Source organism: Eretmochelys imbricata, chromosome 1, assembly GCF_965152235.1.
Source record: "Eretmochelys imbricata isolate rEreImb1 chromosome 1, rEreImb1.hap1, whole genome shotgun sequence".
NCBI lineage: Eukaryota > Metazoa > Chordata > Testudines > Cheloniidae > Eretmochelys > Eretmochelys imbricata.
Window position 1 is genome coordinate 82,085,884 of NC_135572.1, and position 20,058 is coordinate 82,105,941.

Consider the following 20,058-nt stretch of genomic DNA (forward strand, 5'->3'; position numbering starts at 1 on the left):
CAAGATCTCTTTGAGTGGTAATTTAGCTAATTTAGATCTCATAGTTTTGTATGTATAGTTGGCATTATGTTTTCCAATATTCATTACTTTACATTTATCAACACTGAATTTCATCTGCCATTTTGTTGCCTACTCACCCAGTTTTGTTAGATCTCTTTGTAACTCTTTGCAGTCTTCTTGGACTTAGCTATCTGACACTCCAATTTCAGTTAATTAATTTCCAGTTCCACAGTTTCTAATTTTACCAAGCATGATTTTAATCGAGTCCTTGAATTCTATTAATATGACTTTTTTTGTTTAGACTAATTTAGTCTCTGTCTGGTGTCTTTACATCTGTTTAAAACATTCATTACTAAAAACAACTTGACCTACTTTTCATTAACATTTGTTATTACAGGTTATTGTAACATCTTATAAACGTTCATATATTTATTACAATTAAATGTACAATTACGGTAAATTTGTAGGCCTAATTACTACACTAGTTCTTGCTCCCCCTCATCAATTATAGCAATTGACATCCTATTGTTACTCCTGAGGGCATTCTGCACCAAAAAATTAAAAATTCTGCACCAAAAGAATGAAAATTCTGCACATATTTTAAAATTCTGCACCAGGTGTGACCAGGCAGGCTCAGCAAGGCAGGATCCCAGTGTGGAAGGGCTTAGTGTGGGGGGGATTCTGAGTGCGGGCAGGAATGAGACTCAGCGGCAAAGTCTGGGTATGAGGGGGCCTGGATACACAGGGATTGGGTGGATGGGGGAGCAGCTCCCTGTACAGGGATAACTCCCCCTGCAGCTCAGGAGCGATGGGTGGAGGAAGCAGGGGGTGGGGGGAGGGAGAGTTTGCAGAGCTTCCTTCAGTGTGTGAGAAATCTGGGGGTGGGTCTGACCCAGCCCCGGATGCTGTGCAAAGTCCTGTCCTTCCCAGCCCAGGTGGGACTAGTAGCTGAGCCCAATGCAGGGTAGATGTGATAAATGAGAGGGGGGATCGCTCCCTTTTGTGAACACCAAGCCAGTTGGCTATGGAATCCTCTTGGTGGTTGTTCTCTACTTGCTTTTCCTGTAAAGGGTTAACAAGCCCACCGGTAAAAGGAAAGGAGTGGGCACCTGACCAAAAGAGCCAATGAGAGGGCTAGAACTTTTTAAAATTGGGAAAAAAAACTTCCCTTTGTCTGCTTGTTGTGGTTCTCTGGGAAAGAGGGAAACAGGGAGCAGTTATGCTGTGAGAAGCTGAAAACCAGGTATGAAAAACCATCAGATCATACCTAAAGATTGCTTATCTGAAACCGCAAATATGTAAGTAAATTAGGGAAAGTCTAGGAAGATGTGATTAAGTTTATTTCTGTTTATTTCTTATTGACTTGTGGACTCCTCTGTGCTAACCCCAAACACTTTTTGTTTTGCTTGTAACCTTTAAGCTGGACCTCAAGAAGGTTATTCTTGATGTTTAAATTTTGTAAGTGTTTTTTTTAAATCTAGCAAAAGCCTAAGTTCCAGATGTATTTTCTTTCTTTCTGTTTTTAATAAAATTTACCTTTTTTAAGAACAGGATTGGATTTCTGGTTTGTGCTTATGTTGTTTAATTAGCTGGTGGCAACAGCTGATTTTGTTTGGGTTTTTTTCTGAGATCTTTCCTGGAAGGGGGGAGCGTGTGTGAAAGGGCTTGAGGGTAGCCCACAGGAAGAAATTCCCAAGTGCACCTTTCTGGTTTCAAAGGGGTTTTTTGCATTTGGGTGGTGGCAGCAGCATCTACCCATACAAGGTCAGAGAGAAAAAATGTAACCTTGGGACTTTTATACAAGCCTGGAATGGCCAGTATTAATTTTTAGAATCCTTGCAGGATCCCACCTTCTGCACTCCAAGTGCCAGAGTGGGGAATCAGCCTTGACAGTAGGAGCCACCATCTGTGTCTTCCCCTGCCCCACCTTTCCGCCGGCTGCCCTGGGCCCCAGAAGCTTACTGCTGGGGAGGGTCGCATGACTGCTCGTGGCTTCCCCATCAGAAAGTCATTTTTCAGCAGCGAACAAATTCTATGCATGCGCAGTGGTGCAGAATCCACCCAGGAGTATATTGTCTATTATTACTGTGACTGAGTGGCCGTGAATGTCATGGAGAAAGTGCTTTGCTGGAGTCCAGGTAGATTATGTTCATTGCATTCCCCCATCCACCAAACCAGTTACCCTGTCAAAGAGGAAATAAAGCTGGTTTGACATGATTTGTTCTTGGCTGCTAGTGATTACCCCTTCATCCTCCAAGTATCGAAGTCAGGCTGACTGTTTTATAGTTCCCTGGTTCCTCCTTTTACCCCCTTTTAAAGTTGGGCACTATGGTAGCCCTTCTCCAGCCTTCTGGGACCTCTCTTGTCATCCATGAATTTGTAAAGATTATTGCCAGAGGCTCTAAGATTTCTTCAGTTAATTCCTGGAGTACCCTCAGGTGAATAGCATCAGGTCCTGCTGATTTTAGTTCATTCAAATTGGGCAGAAGATCTCTAATCTTTATTTATCCTGATCTGCATCCATTCTCCTTTACTGTCTATGGTAACTTCGCTAATTCTCTGGTCATGTTATTTTTTGTGAGAAGACTGAAGCAAAGTAGGTATTGAGCAGCTCTGCTTTTCTATCATCTTCCATTACCAGCTCACCTTCTCCACTGAGCAGTGGACCCACACCATCCTTGATCTTTCCTTGTCTGACATGTTTGAAGAACCCCTTCTTGTTGCTGCTAACATTCCTTGCCAGCTGTTACTCAATCTTTGTCCCTACGCATTTACGTTATTTCCATGTGTACATCCTTGGTGACATGCCCCTCCTTCCATTTCCTGTATGTATCTCTTTTGGTTCTAGATAGCTAAAAAAAGCTCCTTGTGCAGCCACACTGGCCTCCTGTGGCTCTTCTCATCTTTCCATAGCTTGATGTTGAGCTTCTAGTATTACATCTTTTAGGAAATGCCAGCCACTTTTGACTCCTTTTCTTCATAATTGGTTTTTCCGTGGGACCTTGCCTACTATTTCTGAGTTGCTTGAAGTCTGCCTTTGTGAAATCTAGTGTCCTTATTTTGGTGTTCTCATATCCTCCTTTCCATAAGATCTTGAATTCTATCAGATCACGATCAATTGCTCCCAAGTTCCCAACCTCCTTCATAGCTGCAACTAATTCATCTTTGTTGGTCAAGACCAGATCCAAAATGGATGACACTAGTTGTTTCCTCAACTTTCTGAATCAAAGTTGTCCCCTAGACATGCTACGATTTTGCAAGATATACTATGTTTTGCTGTAACAGTCTTTCAACAGATATTAGGGAAGTTAAAATCCCCCATTAGTACTAGCTTGCGTGTGTTAGCTAATCTTGTTACCTGGCTGTAGAGTGATTCATTCATTTCCTCTTCCTGCTTTGGTGGTCTATAGTAGACTCCCACTATAGCATTGCTACTGTTCTTTCCCCTTTTATTCCTCACCCAGAGACTCTCAGCAGGTCTGTCGTTTCCTCAGAGCAAGCGTATACATTCTTGATGTACAGTGCACCACCACCTCCTTTTTCCCCATACCTATCCTTTTGAAACAAGCTATATCCCTCAGAGCTGGTACTCCAGTCATGGGAGTTGTTCCATCAAGTGTCTGTAATGCCTACTAATTAATAATTTTCTTCATATAGCAAGACTTCCAGTTCATCCTGCTTGTTCCCCATACTCCTTGCATTTGTATATAAGAACGGCCATACTGGGTCAGACCAGAGATCCATCTAGTCCAGTAACCCGTCCTCCAACAGTGGCCAATGCCAGGTGCCCCAGAGGGAATGAAAAGAACAGGTTATCAAGTGACCTGTCCCCTGTCACCCCTTCCCAGCTTCTGGCAAACAGAGGCTAGGGACACTGTCCCTGCCCATCCTGGCTAATAGCCACTGATGGACCTATCCTCCATGAAATAATCTAGATCTTGTTTGAACCCTGTTATAGTTTTGGCCTTTACAACATCCTCTGGCAAAGAGTTCCACAGACTGACTGTGTGTTGTGAAAAAAAAAAACTTCCTTTTGTTTGTTTTAAACCTGCAATGTATTAATTTAATTTGGTGGCCCCTAGTTCTTCTATTATGAGGAGCAGTAAATAACACTTACTTATTTGCTTTCTCCTTACCAGTCATGATTTTATAGACCGCAATCATATCCCCCTTAGTCATTGCTTTTCCAAGCTGAAAAGTCCCAGTCTTATTAATCTCTCCTCATACGGAAGCCGTTCCATACCCCTAATCATTTTTGTTGCCCTTTTCTGAACCTTTTCCAATTCCAAAATATATTTTTTGAGATGGGGTGACAACATCTGCATGCAGTATTCAAGATGTGAGCATACCATGGATTTATATAGAAGCAATATGGCGTTTTCTGTCTTATTATCTATCCCTTTCTTAATGATTCCCAAAATTCTGTTAGCTTTTTTGACTGCCGCTGCACATTGAGAGGATGTTTTCAGAGAGCTATCCACAATGACTCCAAGATCTCTTTCTTGAGTGGTAACAGTTAATTTAGACCCCATCATTTTAGATGTATAGTTCGGATTTTGTTTTCCAATGTTTATTACTTTGCATTTATCAACACTGAATTTCATCTGCCATTTTGTTGCCCAGTCACCCAGTTTTGAGAGATCCCTTTGTAGCTCTTCGCAGTCTGCCTGCGACTTAACTATCTTGAGTAGTTTTGTATCATCTGCAAATTTTGCTACCTCACTGTTTACCTATTTTTCCAGATCATTTATGAATATGTTGAATAGGACTGGTTCCAGTACAGACTCCCGAGGGACACCACTATTTACCCCTCTCCATTCTAAAAACTGATCCTTTATACCTACCCTTTGTTTCCTATCTTTTAACCAGTTGCCAGGCCAAGAGAGTGCCTTTCCTTTTATCCCATGACAGCTTAGGCTTTCTGAAAATCTAAGCACACTATATCCATTGGATCCCCCTTGTCCACATGGTTGTTGACCCCCTCAAACAATTCTATAGTAGCTTGGTGAGACATGATTTCCCTTTAAAAAAAACAAACCTATGTTGACTCTTCCCCAACAAATTATGTTTATGTGTCTGACAATTTTGTTCTTTACTATAGTTTCAACCAGTTTGCCTGGTACTGAAGTCAGATTTACCAGCCTGTAATTGCCGGGATCACCTCTGGAGCCCTTTTTAAAATTGGCATCACATTAGCTATCCTCCAGTCATTTGGTACAGAAGCTGATTTAAATGATAGATGATTTAATTGTATTTTTACACTTTATTTTCCAGAGTTTATGCTCCTTTTTATTTTCCTCACTAGGATTTAACTTCCACTTTTTATATAGGCATCAAAGATATTTTGTGGACTGCCCTGTTGCTTTTTGTCTTGCCTTTTTAATGTAGTTGTGTTTTCTAGTGCTCTCTCCAAAAATCAGCCTCTTCCCCTTGTCTTCATTAATTGAGCCTAGCTGCATATTGGCTGGATTTTTGTCACCATCCCCAATTGGCCCTTTTTAAAGTTTGATGCTCTCCTTGTCAGGTTAGCCAGACGATGTCCAAAGTTGCTCTTTCTAGTATCTGATAGATGGAGCCCATCCCAGTATGGGAGCCCTCTTTCCTGGAACATGAGCTTGTTGTGAAGCCAAAGCCCTCTCGCCGTTTACTTCCATGATTCGACGGTCCCCAACACAGGCCTTTTCCTTCAACAGGGAGGATGGACGAGAACACCACTTAGACCCCAAACTCTCTTATCCTTCTTCCCAGAGCCACGAAGTCTGCAGTGACCCACTCTAGGTCATTCTTGGTAGTATCGTTGCTGCCCAAGTGAATAAGAAGGAAGGGGTGGTGGTCTGAGGGCTTGATGAGTCTCAGCAGACACTGTGTCACATGATCAGTGCAGACATGGTGGAGAAGATAGGAGTAGATAGGCTCTAGTAGTTAGAGAGTCTAGAGCAGTGGTTCTCAAAGCCGGTCCGCTGCTTGTTCAGGGAAAGCCCCTGGCGGGCCGGGCCAGGCCGGTTTACCTGCCATGTCTGCAGGTTCCGCTGATCGCGGCTCCCACTGGCCACGGTTCGCCGCTCCATGCCAATGGGGGCTGCAGGAAGGGCAGCCAGCACATCTCTCGGCCCATGCTGCTTCCTGCAGTCCCCATTGGCCTGTAGTGTCGAACCGTGGCCAGTAGGAGCCATGATCGGCCGAATCTGCGGACATGGCAGGTAAACAAACCGGCCCGGCCTGCCAGGGGCTTTCCCTGAACAAGCGGAAGACCGGCTTTGAGAACCACTGGTCTAGAGTATCTCCAAATGAAATCTATTTGCTGAAGGTATGGATTTTCCAAGGTTGGTGCATAGGCCCAGAGACTGAAACAGGGCTAGGACCTTCTTGGCTGCCAACTGTTGTTGGGTGGCCCTTGAGGAGCCAATTGTTCAGACAGAGAAAGATTGCTATTCCCCTTCAATGCAAGTGAGCCATGACTAACAAGAGGATCTTTGTGAAGGTGCCACAGAGAGGTTGAAGGGAAGGAACCAATACTGATAATGTTCTGTACCTATGCTAAAGCACAGAAAGTATTTATAGGAAGGGTGCATAGCAACAGGAAAATACGTGTCTTGAAGATCAAGGGCAACAAACGAATTGCTCTAATTTTGGGGTGGGATTACTGTAGTTAGAGTCACCATCCTGAAATGCTATGAAACAATGTATGTGTTCAGGTTTCTGCGGTCCAAGACTAGCCTTCAGTCACTGTTTCTTTTGGGGACTTTATTCTGACAAATGTTGGGAGAACTAGCTCTGTTGTATCCAGACAGGAGGGAATGGACTCCTGCTTTAAGAGACCCTCTGAGAGTGGTCCCTGCAGAGGGAGGGGGAGGAGAGTTGGGGAAAGAGTAGAGATCTCCCTACCTGTGACTTCCTTTTGACAACCTAGACAAGTGTCACAAACACCCCCTTCCTGTGGATCTGCTGATCAAACCCACCATCCCACCCCATCTCCCTTCGGGTACCACTATCCACTTTATTTCTTGGGAACTTATCACAGACATGAGAATCCTAAAGATGGTATCCACAAGACTAAAATCGACTGCATAGGAAAGTGGTGGTGGCGGTGGTATCAACACCTCATCATAGGAGGCGGCGGACTTGTGTGATGGAAATGTCTCTTCCATTGGTAGCTGTTGTTCCTCCTATACTACTTGTGTTAGGGAGACATGATCCCAGTGGCTGCACTTGTGGTGCCAGTGGTGGTTATGGCACCGACAGGTATTCCAAAAATGGCCTCTTCCAGTCCCCATAACAGGCTCAGAAATTCCAATAGCATCATAGTGCTGCCAGGTAAGGGAAGGGTCCCTGGGGTATTCATGTTTGGAATGCCTGGGGCATCTTCTGGGTTCTAATGAGTCCCCCTTGGGGTACACTTCAAGAGGCATAGGGTGGTAAGGTAGTGAGTTAAAGCTTAACAAAATTTCGGAGTCCAAAGGCAAGACTCCTAGGTATTGGTGCTGAGGCCAGTAACGGAGGCCAAGAAGGTGCTAGACGAACTGAAGGACGGATAGGTACTGGAAGTTGGCTCCTGCTGTCAGGTGTGAAGGGTTGATGACTGACAGTGTAGCAGTACCGAAGGGAAGTGTCTCTCGGTAGCCCTTAAGGGAGGACTCTGGGTCCTTGGAGATGAACTGATTCTCATGAGAGAGGAATCTTGAGGATGTTAGAGGGCTATGGTAGTGGACAGTTGGAACTGGGAGTGGTACCGGATCCCTTGGCGGGGACAATAACCAAGCTGGCATCGAAGATGGTACCAAAGTGGCCATCAAAGCCATATCTCCGTGCTCTGAATGCATACAACCCAAAAAGGATAGTGCTGGAGAGGGAGCAGAGGTTCAATAAGAACTCCAAGAGAATGTCAATACGAGTGCCTTAGGCTTTTTCAAGCCTTTCATTTTAGCACAGTCTCAATACCACAGACAATACTGAGGATGGTACCTCCTGGTGCTTCTTACTCGCAGACTTACTGGGGTGGATCATCATCACAGGTGGTACTGATGCCTTGGTATTGGGATTTGTTGAAATCTTAGTGGCATCTATTATTGGACATGAGGTTCTCTGCAGTAGGTTCTAAGGGGTGACTTACTCCTTCCTCTGGACTTGCTTTCAGGGGAATGAGGCTCTCTTTTCTTATAGTGTTTTGTCTGAGGCAGCGTTGGTCATCTGTACAATCTGAGAGAATGAGGCCAAAGTAGGGGGAATTGGGACCCTGGGGTCCTTAGGGAATGTTCCAACATCACTCTTCTTTCTTTGAGAAATCTGCTTTTAAACCTCATGCCAAACTTGCACATGGATGGGAACTGTGAATGTTTGAGACACCAGTGACAGCTGGAGTGCCTGTTGCTCCAGGGGAAACATCTAAAGCAGGTCCAGAAAGGTTTGATCCTGGTGCCTTTGGTATATCCTCGAAGTTAGGCCACTGACCAAAGTGACTGAGGAATCTGTCCTAGCTGAACATTAGGGGGAGGAGTGGCAACACACGCCACCCCCCCAAGCCAAAACTATATCCAAGTAAAAACTAAATACTAACGTAAAATAAAAGGCAAGAGAAGAAGCTTCTAGGAAGCAGTGGACACCACAGTTGCTTCATCTCAATCTGCAGGCAATTGAGAAGGAACAGAAGTGGCACAGGTCCTCTATTCTAAGAAGACAGTGTGTTTCTTAACGCAATAGGTTTTCTACCCAGATATTTCCATTGATATGATTTCTATTGGGAAAGATCCCAAAATAAAAGTGTTGTTCTGTTAACATATGATTTTACTGGCAAGAAGGAAAAATCTGAAGGTTTTGGTTTCATGATGTAACTGATGTATGCATTTAGATACTATGACACAACAGAAGGCACTGTCTACTTTCAAGTTCTAGTGCTTGTGATTTTCTTCTAAAAGCCACACATCTACATTTTGCTTATTGCTATTATAAATTCATTAACATGATCCCCCCCCCCGCCGTCTCAAACTCTTGGAAAATCTTTTGATGGCAAGAAATTGCTGGCTAATGTGAAGACTCAACTGTGAAATCCACAAAGAGATTGACCAATGAAAAATTAGGAGAACCTAAAGAGCATTCCAACAGTCTAAAATTTTTACTCCCAGTAACACCACCATTTCACCTGAGATGGTTTATGCATTGCCATAAAGTGGGTGTAATAATATTCCGAAAAAGACTAAAAGTACCCAAACATGAAACGAAAAACTCCTCCCCATCTATAAAACAAATAAATATTAAGCTAATGTATGCAAATCACAGCATCAATTGGCAGTGTTATGAATAATTAAGTTTTAGACTAAAATAAAAAACAACTGGCGCAGACCACATACTCTCCAATATGACTGATCCTCATTGCACAATTATAGTCATGGTCCCTGCTTTGTTATTTCTTTCTTTTCTTTTGGGGGGGGGGGGGGGAGAGAGGAATGTTCAGCATAAAGGGCCTTAACCTTTCTACACTCCACCCTCATTACACAGTAGCCCTGAAGAATTCAAACAAATATAAGGCAATATGTAGTACAACGTGGTTTACCTCAGGACTGAACAGTTGCAGCCTTAATTAAAGAAAACCTTGTAATGAGGACAGAGTGTACTGCTAGTAATCTTCAAAGGCACCTTTTACTTACATCAACAGGGACCAGAAGGCTCTTGCCAAGATGCTGGTTAAAGGAGAGGCACCAGGCTTCAGTGTAACCATTCATGTTAGGAACATACTTCTTTATTGTTTCATCATTCAGTCTCAGCCATACTCCATCATCATTGTGGATCTATGGGAAACAAGCAACAAAAACGAGCCATGCCTTCCTGCAACTAATACATAGCTAGCAAAGACTAAAAGATTTCAGACCAGGCAGAAAATGGTAACGTTAGAGATAAGCTCTTTGCTATTGAGGTAGGAGACATGGAAAGATAGGGAATAGTGTTGAGAAATTTAAAGCAGCAAAGAATGCCAAAGCAGTACGAAGAATAAGTTTTAAGAAGCTAAGTTGTGAAAGTCACTTGTACCAGGCACTGAAAGTAAAAAGAAACACCAGAAAAATTCATTAAGAATTAAAGCCAGGCCTTTCCTAATAAAAATTGCTTCTCCCCACCTTTCACTTTTATGTTTCATCAGCACCACTTTGGCTTTTATAACTTCAATTAAATATGAAGTTACATTATAAGGAAAATACATGCACAATTACTCACAATGTTATGATCTTTCAGAAATGTAAATGAAAGATTCATTAAAATACTTTCTACAACTTCAAAATTTTAATGTAGTGTTTAATATATAGATTAAATGTTAGAACAGCCAATCCCTAGAGATACCATACCAAATGTTTAACATAATGAGCTTTTACTATTACTACTCCTCTTCTTCAGGCTGTAGTCTTAAAGTTTGTTGTAGGTAAAAAAAGTAAATAAAAATATGTAAAATGACATCTTAAAAAAACTGAAGTGATGTAAAATACAAAAATCTAAATATTTGATGTACATTTGTTTAATTACAGATAAGGCAAAGTCTATACATGAAAATTAGACCATTTATTTACATCTTCACCCCTTTTATTTAAACAGCAGTTTCTTATGAATTACCTCGTCAATAAAAGTGATGGATCCATTGACTTTCACTATGCCTATTTGCTCACTCTGAAGGGAAGGGTGGCTACGGATACGAAGCCCTGCACTGTCCTTGGCCACAAATTTGCGAACCTAAGAAAGGCAAAGGCAGACAGTAAGGCAGAAAAAAACTGAAAGAGAATGCTCAAGAGTATACAGAAATAGGTTCAACAGATTCTGAAATGTTACAGTGATGAGATGGCAGTCTCAAGAGTTTGTTGCTAGTTTCCCAAGGCTGCTGTATAAAGCTTCCATTTTTATTTATGGCCAATACAAAAATCTTATAGCAAAACTATACTCAACTAAAAAAAATTATAATATGAACATAAGAACATCAGACATTTCTGTGAAGTACTATCTTCACATTTTATTTTATTTCTTTAAAGTTTCAATGTTAGGGTTTTTTGTTTTTTTTTTTTAACAGGTCCATAAACCGTAATAACTGTACAGCCCAAGATCACTAGTTTCTATTTGGTGGAGCATCTCAACATTACAGCTTTGGAGAAATATTGTTTCTAATTGATATCTGTCAAAATTTGCCTAAATAAAGTTTCAAACACCAATCTAAAGCCAGTAGCCATCCCTCATTGTACCTGCGTCGTAACCATCCAGTTGTTTATCCCTTCCTCATAGCAAATTTACATAAGGCCCTCCTTATTGCTGTTTTGATTTGCAATAGTCCCTATTCCACCCAAATCTTCTTACTGCCATTCTTCCCCCATCCTACCCCACTATCAGATTTGTGCTCTATGTTGGGTGAATTTAAGCTCTTGAAGATTAGTGGTTTAAGATATACATACAGTCTAAGGAATATGTGTTCTTCCTCACTCTTGTAATCTATATTTTAAAACTAAGTTTTCCAGCATCAACAGTTTTCATGTAAAAACTGACAATACTGTAACACAAAATCTTTTACGGACCCTTTGAATCATGTTAAGAAAAAAAGTATTCAAGATAAGATATTTAAACCTTCTGAAGTGCATTAATCCTCTTTTTAAAAGAAACAATATTAAGTTCCTAAAAGAATTTGTAACGCTTTTTGCAAACATTTTCATTTGAAAAAATCCTTTTAGAAAATAGTAATAAATTAAAGCAAAATATGATCCTTACATCTTTTCTGTACATCTATTCACTTCAAGACACTATATTTAGCATTATGTTCATACTAGCAATCCTCTCCCTCAAGCGATCTAGAGAAAGATCTCTCTTCCAGCAGGCAGCACAAAGGCCATACTACACTACCAGCTAAATTGGCACTGTCAGTTTGCAGCGGTGTCAATTTAGCGAGTCTGGGGAATACATGCTAAGTCAATGGGAGACGCTCTCCTGTCGACATAGCACAGTGTAGACACTACTGTAAGTTGACCTAAATTACGTCAACTTCAGTTACTTAATTTACGTAACTGAACTAGTGTGACTTAGATCAACTTACAGCATTAGCGTAGAACAGCCCTAAGACCTGCATTCAGAACAGCTGCTGCTGTACGCTTCAGGTATATTATTTATAAGCCTCCTGACCCCTGGGGTATTTAGCCACCTTCTTCCCCTTTGGGTGAAAGGGAAAAAAAAGAAATATGGATTTCCTAAACAATTCTGTCCTATTTATGTAGATATTTTTATTATCTTTCACACATCTATGTTATAAAAATGTATACTTATGATGAATAGAAGGAAGTACTCATTCCAGCGGAAAGTAGCATCTGGTCTGCACATATTTTCGAATTCTCATAACACCATTCATCTTTATAAAATGCAGAGTGTTAATTCACTACTGACAGCGTCCCCAACTTGTTACCAAAGCTATGGGAAGTAGGACTGCTGTATTAGCACCCAAAAAGTGAAGGAGTGCAACGATTCAAACGGGGGATGGGTAAAATCTTGGAATTACAGATTTTAGTTCCAGGGAGACACAATCTATGATGAATTTAACACTATGGCTCAGAGATATGCAGATGACTGAGGAGAGGTTGTTTTCCCTGCAGCAGCCGATTATCAAATTCAGGATTTCTTACTGTAGTTAGGAGTAGATGAGATTTAGAACTGTTGACAGACTGAAGAAACAACAATATACTACAGATTAGAAGGCTCCACTGTTCAGCAATGACTTCCTCTTTGCCCATGATGCCAGCTACAATGCTCTGTTAGTCTCCTCCTTTTCCCACTCTGCCCCTTATGTACTGAATGTCCTCTATATCAACCAGTAGTTAAGCCAGAGCTCTTCTCTTAATTTAAAAGTTATTTCTGACCAGTCACTTCTACCATGGAGCCCACAAGAAGTGAACCAAATAAAATATTCCAATAATGCCTTCCTCCCTCCATCCAAAAAATCCTCAAATTATTCCTTCCTTTAATGCCTTGTCTACACTACGGGGGCAAGTCAACCTAAGTTAGCAACTCCAGCGATGTGAATAACGTAGCTGGAGTCGACATAGCTTAGGTCGACTTACTCTGGTGTCTACACCGTGCTGGATCGATGGGAGACACTCTCCTGTCGACTTAACTTATGCTTCTCATTCTGGTGGAGTACAAGAGTGGATGGAAGAGTGATCTGCGATCTATTTAGTGGGTCTTCAACAGCCCCTCTAAATCAACCCCCAGTGCATCGATCACCACAGCATCGATACCCATTAGGTGTAGATATGCCCTGAGATTCCAAGTGGATCCCACCATCTGTCTGTTTCCATTATATCGTCTCCATTTTGTGCCTAGTACAGTGTCAGGAACATTGTCTATCCATTGAGTTTTGTTCCCTATTGATTCCAAGCCATATCCCACGTATGACAGTTTTTGTTTGTTTTGTAAAAAGGTGAAAGAAATATTTTGATATTTTGTCCAAAACAGCTCTATGTTTCCTAAGCCAAAGAGGCTTATATGCTCATGAAAAACAGGTCTGGACCGCAAATCGATCCCTATCTACAAGTATGTTCTGATCATCAAGTTTAACGGTCCTCAAATGAATATCTGGACTATTTTTGGAGAACCATGGCCTCCTACTCAAGTGTGCGGCAAGGAATATCATTTTTTTTATATGACCTTTGGAAATAAATGAGTTTGGGGGGGGGGGGGGAACAGCAGTTGAGGTGTCTACACCTGTCACAGTGTACCAACTGCCAGAGCCCTGCTGTTACTCATTCTAGATAAGCATTTCCCTGACTTCCCTGTTTGGGGCTGATACAAACAGGTCTACCTGAGGTTCCTGCAGCGTGGATAATATCCAGTAGAAGGTCTTATTGTTCAGGCTACAATTCCCTTTAACTCATGGGCTCCCTTTAGGTGTGCCACAGTTAGCATAAGTAGTTTTTCTGCTGATGAGGAGAATATCCTTGCTTCCCATATTAGAGAGTGGCTTCTTATTCTTTTCTGGTAGCCTACATGAGTGCACAATCTTCAAAATATGCTACTGTACCAGTTTGGCTGCCCTCAGATCCAGTTAGTTACTGATACTGTTCTTCTCATGGTTGTGCCAAACATACTGAAACAGGATCCACAGGTTGCATCTGTCCTTATGGATTCTGTTGATGGAATGTAGTGTGGAATTTCTTGCCTATTCAATTACTCTGATCACCACCACAATCATAGAAAAGAGGTACTTGTTCTGAGTATCCAGATAGTTTAGGACTGGATGAAACTGACACAACCTTCACTAACAAAGATTTGGAACAGAAATCTAGACCTTCCATTTTAAATACTAGAAAAGGAAAAATGAATTCAGAATCATGTTCTGCCACCCATGTTTCAAACTCTTTGGGGCTCAGGTACATTTAGGATTAGTCATGTTGGCTAAGAAATTGGAAGATTCCAAAGCTTTTCTGTAAAATATTTTATTTTAATCTTTTCTGGTTCCAGTTCTTTACTGTTAATTAGACCAAGCAAGATATCCACTGAGAATGGAATGTTTTGTCCAAAATAGCTCTAGATTTCCTAAGCCAGAAAGGGTGATATGCTCATGAAAAATAAGTCTGGACTGCGAATCAGTCCCTATACAGAAGAGATGCATCTCTTTACTACTGCCAGCACCCTGTAATCTGTCAATTCCTTCTGCAACCTCCTGCAGTCATTTTTGCACGTTTTATTCCTTTCTAAAGAAACCCTTGACTCAGTCTAATAAGACACAAGTGTCTCTCTCCAGCTGAAATGAAGTAATTAAATTCTCCCAGTGGCAGGGTCATGAAGACTGATAAAAGGATCTGCATTTGCAACTAATGACATTTCATGCACTTGTTGAATGCTTGGCAAACCATTACTTTGGTCAGACTGCCCAATATCTTTAGAACCATGAAAAAGATGGAGGACACCTCACAACAAAATGCTAAAATAAAGATGTATAAAGGCTTCTCTCTGTGGCACATAAAATGTGAAGAGGAGCACATCTGTACATTTCTGGGGCTGTCTTGGTGGCTTTCAGTTCTGCAGAATCTGTCTCAACGGATCCAAGATGAAGTCCAGAGCAAGTTCTTTTGATATTAGTTTGAGCAACCATTTGTCAACAATGATCCATGACAACAGCAAATCTCATTCCCTACCCCATTGGGTATCTAGAACAGTTGCTTTTTTCCGCTCACTCCTCTCTCTCTGAATTGCTTATCTTCAGTGCACTTCACAACATGACAGATGCTGGAATTTCTTTAGCTAGATTGGTACCACAAGTATAACATTACACCAGAAATAATGGAATACTTAAAGAGTTCATGGATGTAATGGTGAGAAAGATAAGGGGGATAGGGAGAAAAAGGAGGAAAGAAGTAGAGAATCATGGTAGGCAGGTGAAGTGACAGTGAAGAGACTGAGGGAAGGAGGACAAGAAGTAGCAAACAACCAATCAGCAAAGGAGAAAAAACATTTGAGTAAAAGCTGTAGAGCAGTTTGATGACATCTGTGGATATAGGTTCCTGCTGAAACTGCTTCTGCAGATGCACTGGAAGGCTCACATCTCTGGCAAGTTCCAACCTGAAGTTATCTTTTTCCCGAGCTCACAAGACTGAGGTTGTGTGTGTGTGTGGAGGGGGGCGGTGGGAAGGGGAGAAGGGCGCGGAGGGGCAGGTTTACATTTCCAAATCTTATGTGAGTTCATGTAGAGAGTTGGCCAGTAAGGGAAAGTTAAAAATTACAGATAGGGTAAGTTTAAAAAAAGGGCTGGAAAAGGGTTTGGGGAAGAAATAATTTAGAGGAGAAAGAAGAGAGAAAATGTGAGAGGAGGCAGAGAACACAATTCAGGGAGAGGGAAACAGACAAATGTAAGATTTTATTCCCAGTGACAGCGAAGAGAGGATTACTAAAAAATAAATGTGGAAGTCTCTTTAAATTGTTTTGTCCCTCTCATAAATCATAGTGCTGAATAAAAGAAATTACCATTCCTTTGGTAAACCGTTTCAGTGCTGTGTAATGATAGGCGTGGAGTCACCAAGGATCTGCATGCTTGGGTGTCAAACCACATGGAAGCCAGTAACCGCACGATTTTGCAATTTGAGGAAAAGAGGTTAACTAGAAACTAGTTGAAACTCCCCTTCTTTTGTGTGTGCGCGGGCATCCGGTACATAAAGGTAATTTGCAAATATTCTAGTTTAGAATTACCATTTTAACCCACCAAAATGTACAAAGAATCCAAGTATTTTGGATTCTTAGTTCTCCAAACCTTGTTTGGTTGAGGTTCTACTTTTGGTTTGACAAGCTGTGTTCCAGGTGGTATCATCCCTTTTGGAGGGTCTTTTACTTTCACTTCTAATCCAGCATCTGTAAACAAACAAGAGTTAAAAATGAAAAAGTTAAACAAAGAACAAAGACCATTTTAAGGGGATAGATTTCCACAAGAGATTAATTATCCATCGTTATTGGCATGGCTAGGTACTATACTATTAAATGTTATCTTGTTCAGTCAACATAAAATTACAACTGAAGGTCCAATGCAGCATAGATTGCCTCAGGACATGAATACGTAGTATGCTCAATTGGCTAAAAATCAACCAGCTGAGATTTATTTTATTCCTTGGTTGGAAAAAAAGGATGGGGGAGGCGGAGAAATGTTTCTCAGAACTAAAGTTAACATAGTATATCTGGCAATCCCACACTGTGGATTGGTCCTTCCCTATGTAGTTCAGAGATGAATTCAGCAGGGCCCACCTCCTTTCATAACTACCAGACCAGCGAAAGCCTGCCAAAACTGGCTATCCTGAAGTTGTACTAATATTAAAAACAAGTGTACTAACACACTACAAATATAATTATCTACAAGCAAGGAAAGATCATTTAAATTTGCAACCTGTCACAGGATGACTAATTCTTTTAAGAAGTAATAGGTCCAGGCCCAGCTATGATTCCCTCTGTTCTCCTCCCCAGGTGGGGAAAATTATCAGATACAGGACAGGCAGGTCATGTGGCTAAATCAAAATGGAGATAAGAGAGAAGCCTCTAGAGACTGAGAGCCTTAGGGGGAGGAGAGAGGGTAGACAGCTTGGAAAGGAGAATATTTGTCTACAAGGACAGTCCCTGTAGGAAGTCTTTGGGCTGCTGAACCAAGAGGAGATCTGTGAAACAGGGCTAGAACCTGACTACTGATAGGCCAGGGTAAGCTGGCCTTAAATCACAGTGTAGGCCCCCAGAAGGATGTGGGACACCTGAACCAAGGAGAAGAGCCTTTGCCCAAGTTATAGCACAGGCCCCCCAAAAGAAGAAGAATTTGGAAATGAGGGGAAAAGTAATAGAATATTTGAGTACTTAAGTATTCTGGACTGTGAACATGAAGGCCACGCTTTTAAGAATCTATTAATATGAGGATCTTCTGAGACGAATTATTTGGGTTGCAGCCCAACACAGGGCTCTCACAGACACCTTGTGCAGAGGCCAGCACCCAGACTACACTGCAGAAACTGGAGTAACTGGTAAATATCAGATTTCTGATGGTTAATCTCTTTATATTAGGTAGTTATCTGGCCCACATTATGTCAGTACCCAGCCCGGGCAAGCCAATGATCCAACCAGCAGATTTGGTGATAAATTCTGGTGAAGTGCCACCTGCGGCATGTTGTGCAGATGCTAAGACGACTCAAGAGTCTGAATGCATCACAATTTTGAATGTCTTTATCCTCATCACTCCTGAGAGTTAGAGAAGTATTATCATACCTATTATAGAGATGGGCAGCTGAGGCACAGAGAGACTAAGTAAACTGCCCAAAATCACAGGAAAATCCACTGATTCCCAGGTAATTCACCAGGTCATTCTTCCTCTCTCATACCAGTACTTAAAATGGATCTATACACTGCAAGAAACTAACATGGTTGATTTTTTCTTCAAGGTTTGGAAAGTACTTACTACTTTCTCCAAATATCCTTTACATCTTAGTACTGATCTTTCTCATCAATAATCTGCCAAATTCAGTTTTGGATGGATTTGGATGTATTATAGGTCCTTGATTTATGAGAGTGGTTCTCAACCAGGGGTACGTGTACCCCTGGGGATACACAGAAGTCTCCTATATCTCAACTCATCTAGATATTTGCTTACTTTTACAACAGGTTACATAAAAAGCATTGGCGAAGTTAGTAAAAACAAATTTCATATGAGTTCTTTTATACTGCTCTATATATGCTGAAATGTAAGTACAATATTTATATTCAAATTGATTTATTTTATAATTATATGGTAAAAATGAGAAAGTAAGCAATTTTTCAGTAATAGGGTGTTGTAACACTTTTGTATTTTTATGTCTGATTTTGTAAGCCAGCAGTTTTTAAGTGAGGTGAAACTTTGGGGTACGCAAGACAAATCATATTCCTCAAAGGGATACGGTAGTCTGGAAAGATTGAGAGCCACTGGTTTAGGACATCTGGGCTTTACCAGGACCCATGTTCTTATTTTGATTAGATTTTAAAACCATTGCCTTGTTGGCAGCTTGGTACAGTTAGTATTACTGAAAATCGCTGAGATTTATTTGTTGCGATAATCTTGATAGCAGTAGATTAAAGGAAATGGATACAGAAACATTGTATTATTCCTGGATTAGCATGTCCGGACTCAAGGGACCTGAATTCTGAGTTCCCAGAGTAGAATTTCTTACTCTTTGTTGAGAATATGACAGAGCTCTATCTGATACTTCCATGGCATACATTATCTCGTCATATACATGCTCTTCTTGGTATACAGTAGCATTCCCAAGTGAACTGAAGACTGAGGACCCCAGGCAACTCTTCTTGTAAACTAGGTTATTGTGGCTGATCTCAGTAATAGTTTTATTGTGATCTTAGTGGGCAGTTCATGGACCCTGCTTTAATTAAGGAGAGAATACGTCTGGTTCAGAACAGTGCTAGCAGGGTCATCAGCACTTTCATGAAAACTCTGGAGGTAGAGAAGAACACAAACTAAAGTATCTTGTATTGATAACACATCATATTTAGATAGGCTTCATTCAGTCTCCTGATATGAACTCCTTTAAGCAAAATTATTGCCACTAAGACATCCAATGAGGACATGTGAAATTTCATGTGTTTCACATGTTTATTAGGAAATTCAAGAATAGAGCATTCTTGTGATGTGGAACAACTTGGAGGACCAGGAGTCATTTTGATTACCTGCTACTGATTTACCTCCTTGTAGTTCTGATATATCTCCTTGTTCTCATCCCTACCTCAAAGCAGAGAGACGGAAGCTCACTAGCACTCTGGTGCCCAACCACCAGTCTGAGGTCTCCATTCTAGAGGAGGAGCAAGAGCCCATAGCTCCTTAGCGGGTCTTGTAATTTGTTTAGTTCTGCATGGCCTTGCTTGAGTTGGGATAGACACAGAAGAACCTACGAAAGGTCACTTCTGCCTCTTCCATATCCGTGTCTCTTTTTCTGCTTCAGGGAAGGAAAAGGAAAATATGAATAGCTTAGGAGACCACTCTCCAGTTCAGCTGGTAGTGCTTTAGTCATGTGAGGAAGAAGGAAGAAAAGAAGTAGTGAGGGAAAAAACTGAGTGGGGTAGAAAGGCTTGTGAACCCCAAGATAAGTTTTAAAAGGGCAAAAAGCTCAGGGAATTACTCTAAGGGGTTGTTTCTAATATGGAAGCACAACATTTTGGTGGGCTATCAGTGACCCTGCTAGGTTCAACTGTGAATTCCTGTCTCTCCAAAGGCCCATACACCGTGAGGAATTGCCCAGGCTTGCTTTGGCTTAAGAGAATAGTTGCTGACTGTATGAACTATTGCTAAGGTCTTCACTAATGGGAGGGAGACACACTGTTCTCAGAACTCATATAGCCTGCATTTCTTTTAAAGTGTAATTGAGAATTTTTAAGAAAAGAGACCAGTTTGGAATCTCAAATCAGCAAAAGAATCTCTTTAAACAGACTTAAAAAATACCAATTACATTTTAAAATGAGATCATGTACATACTAAGTCTCCATAATTGCGTATATCTTCAATGAATCAATTTGCTGATTCCCATTCTTATCAAATTCAAGCCTCTCCTC

At 41.2% G+C, this 20,058-nt stretch overlaps 1 protein-coding gene across 13 annotated transcripts in view; it reads right to left on the reverse strand.

Annotated features, from left to right (window-relative positions):
• MYCBP2 (MYC binding protein 2) overlaps positions 1 to 20,058 on the reverse strand; it is a 426,434-nt gene that overhangs the window by 120,286 nt on the left and 286,090 nt on the right. For 9 of the 13 annotated variants that reach the window (XM_077812568.1, XM_077812542.1, XM_077812604.1 and 6 more), the window contains 3 exons: positions 16,250 to 16,347; positions 10,594 to 10,710; positions 9,642 to 9,782 (listed from right to left, as the gene is read on the reverse strand). In XM_077812568.1, the coding sequence (XP_077668694.1) occupies positions 9,642 to 9,782; positions 10,594 to 10,710; positions 16,250 to 16,347 (356 nt within the window). The remainder of the gene's footprint in view (positions 1 to 9,641; positions 9,783 to 10,593; positions 10,711 to 16,249; positions 16,348 to 20,058) is intronic. The other 4 variants (XM_077812622.1, XM_077812614.1, XM_077812596.1 and 1 more) reach the window with 2 other exon arrangements.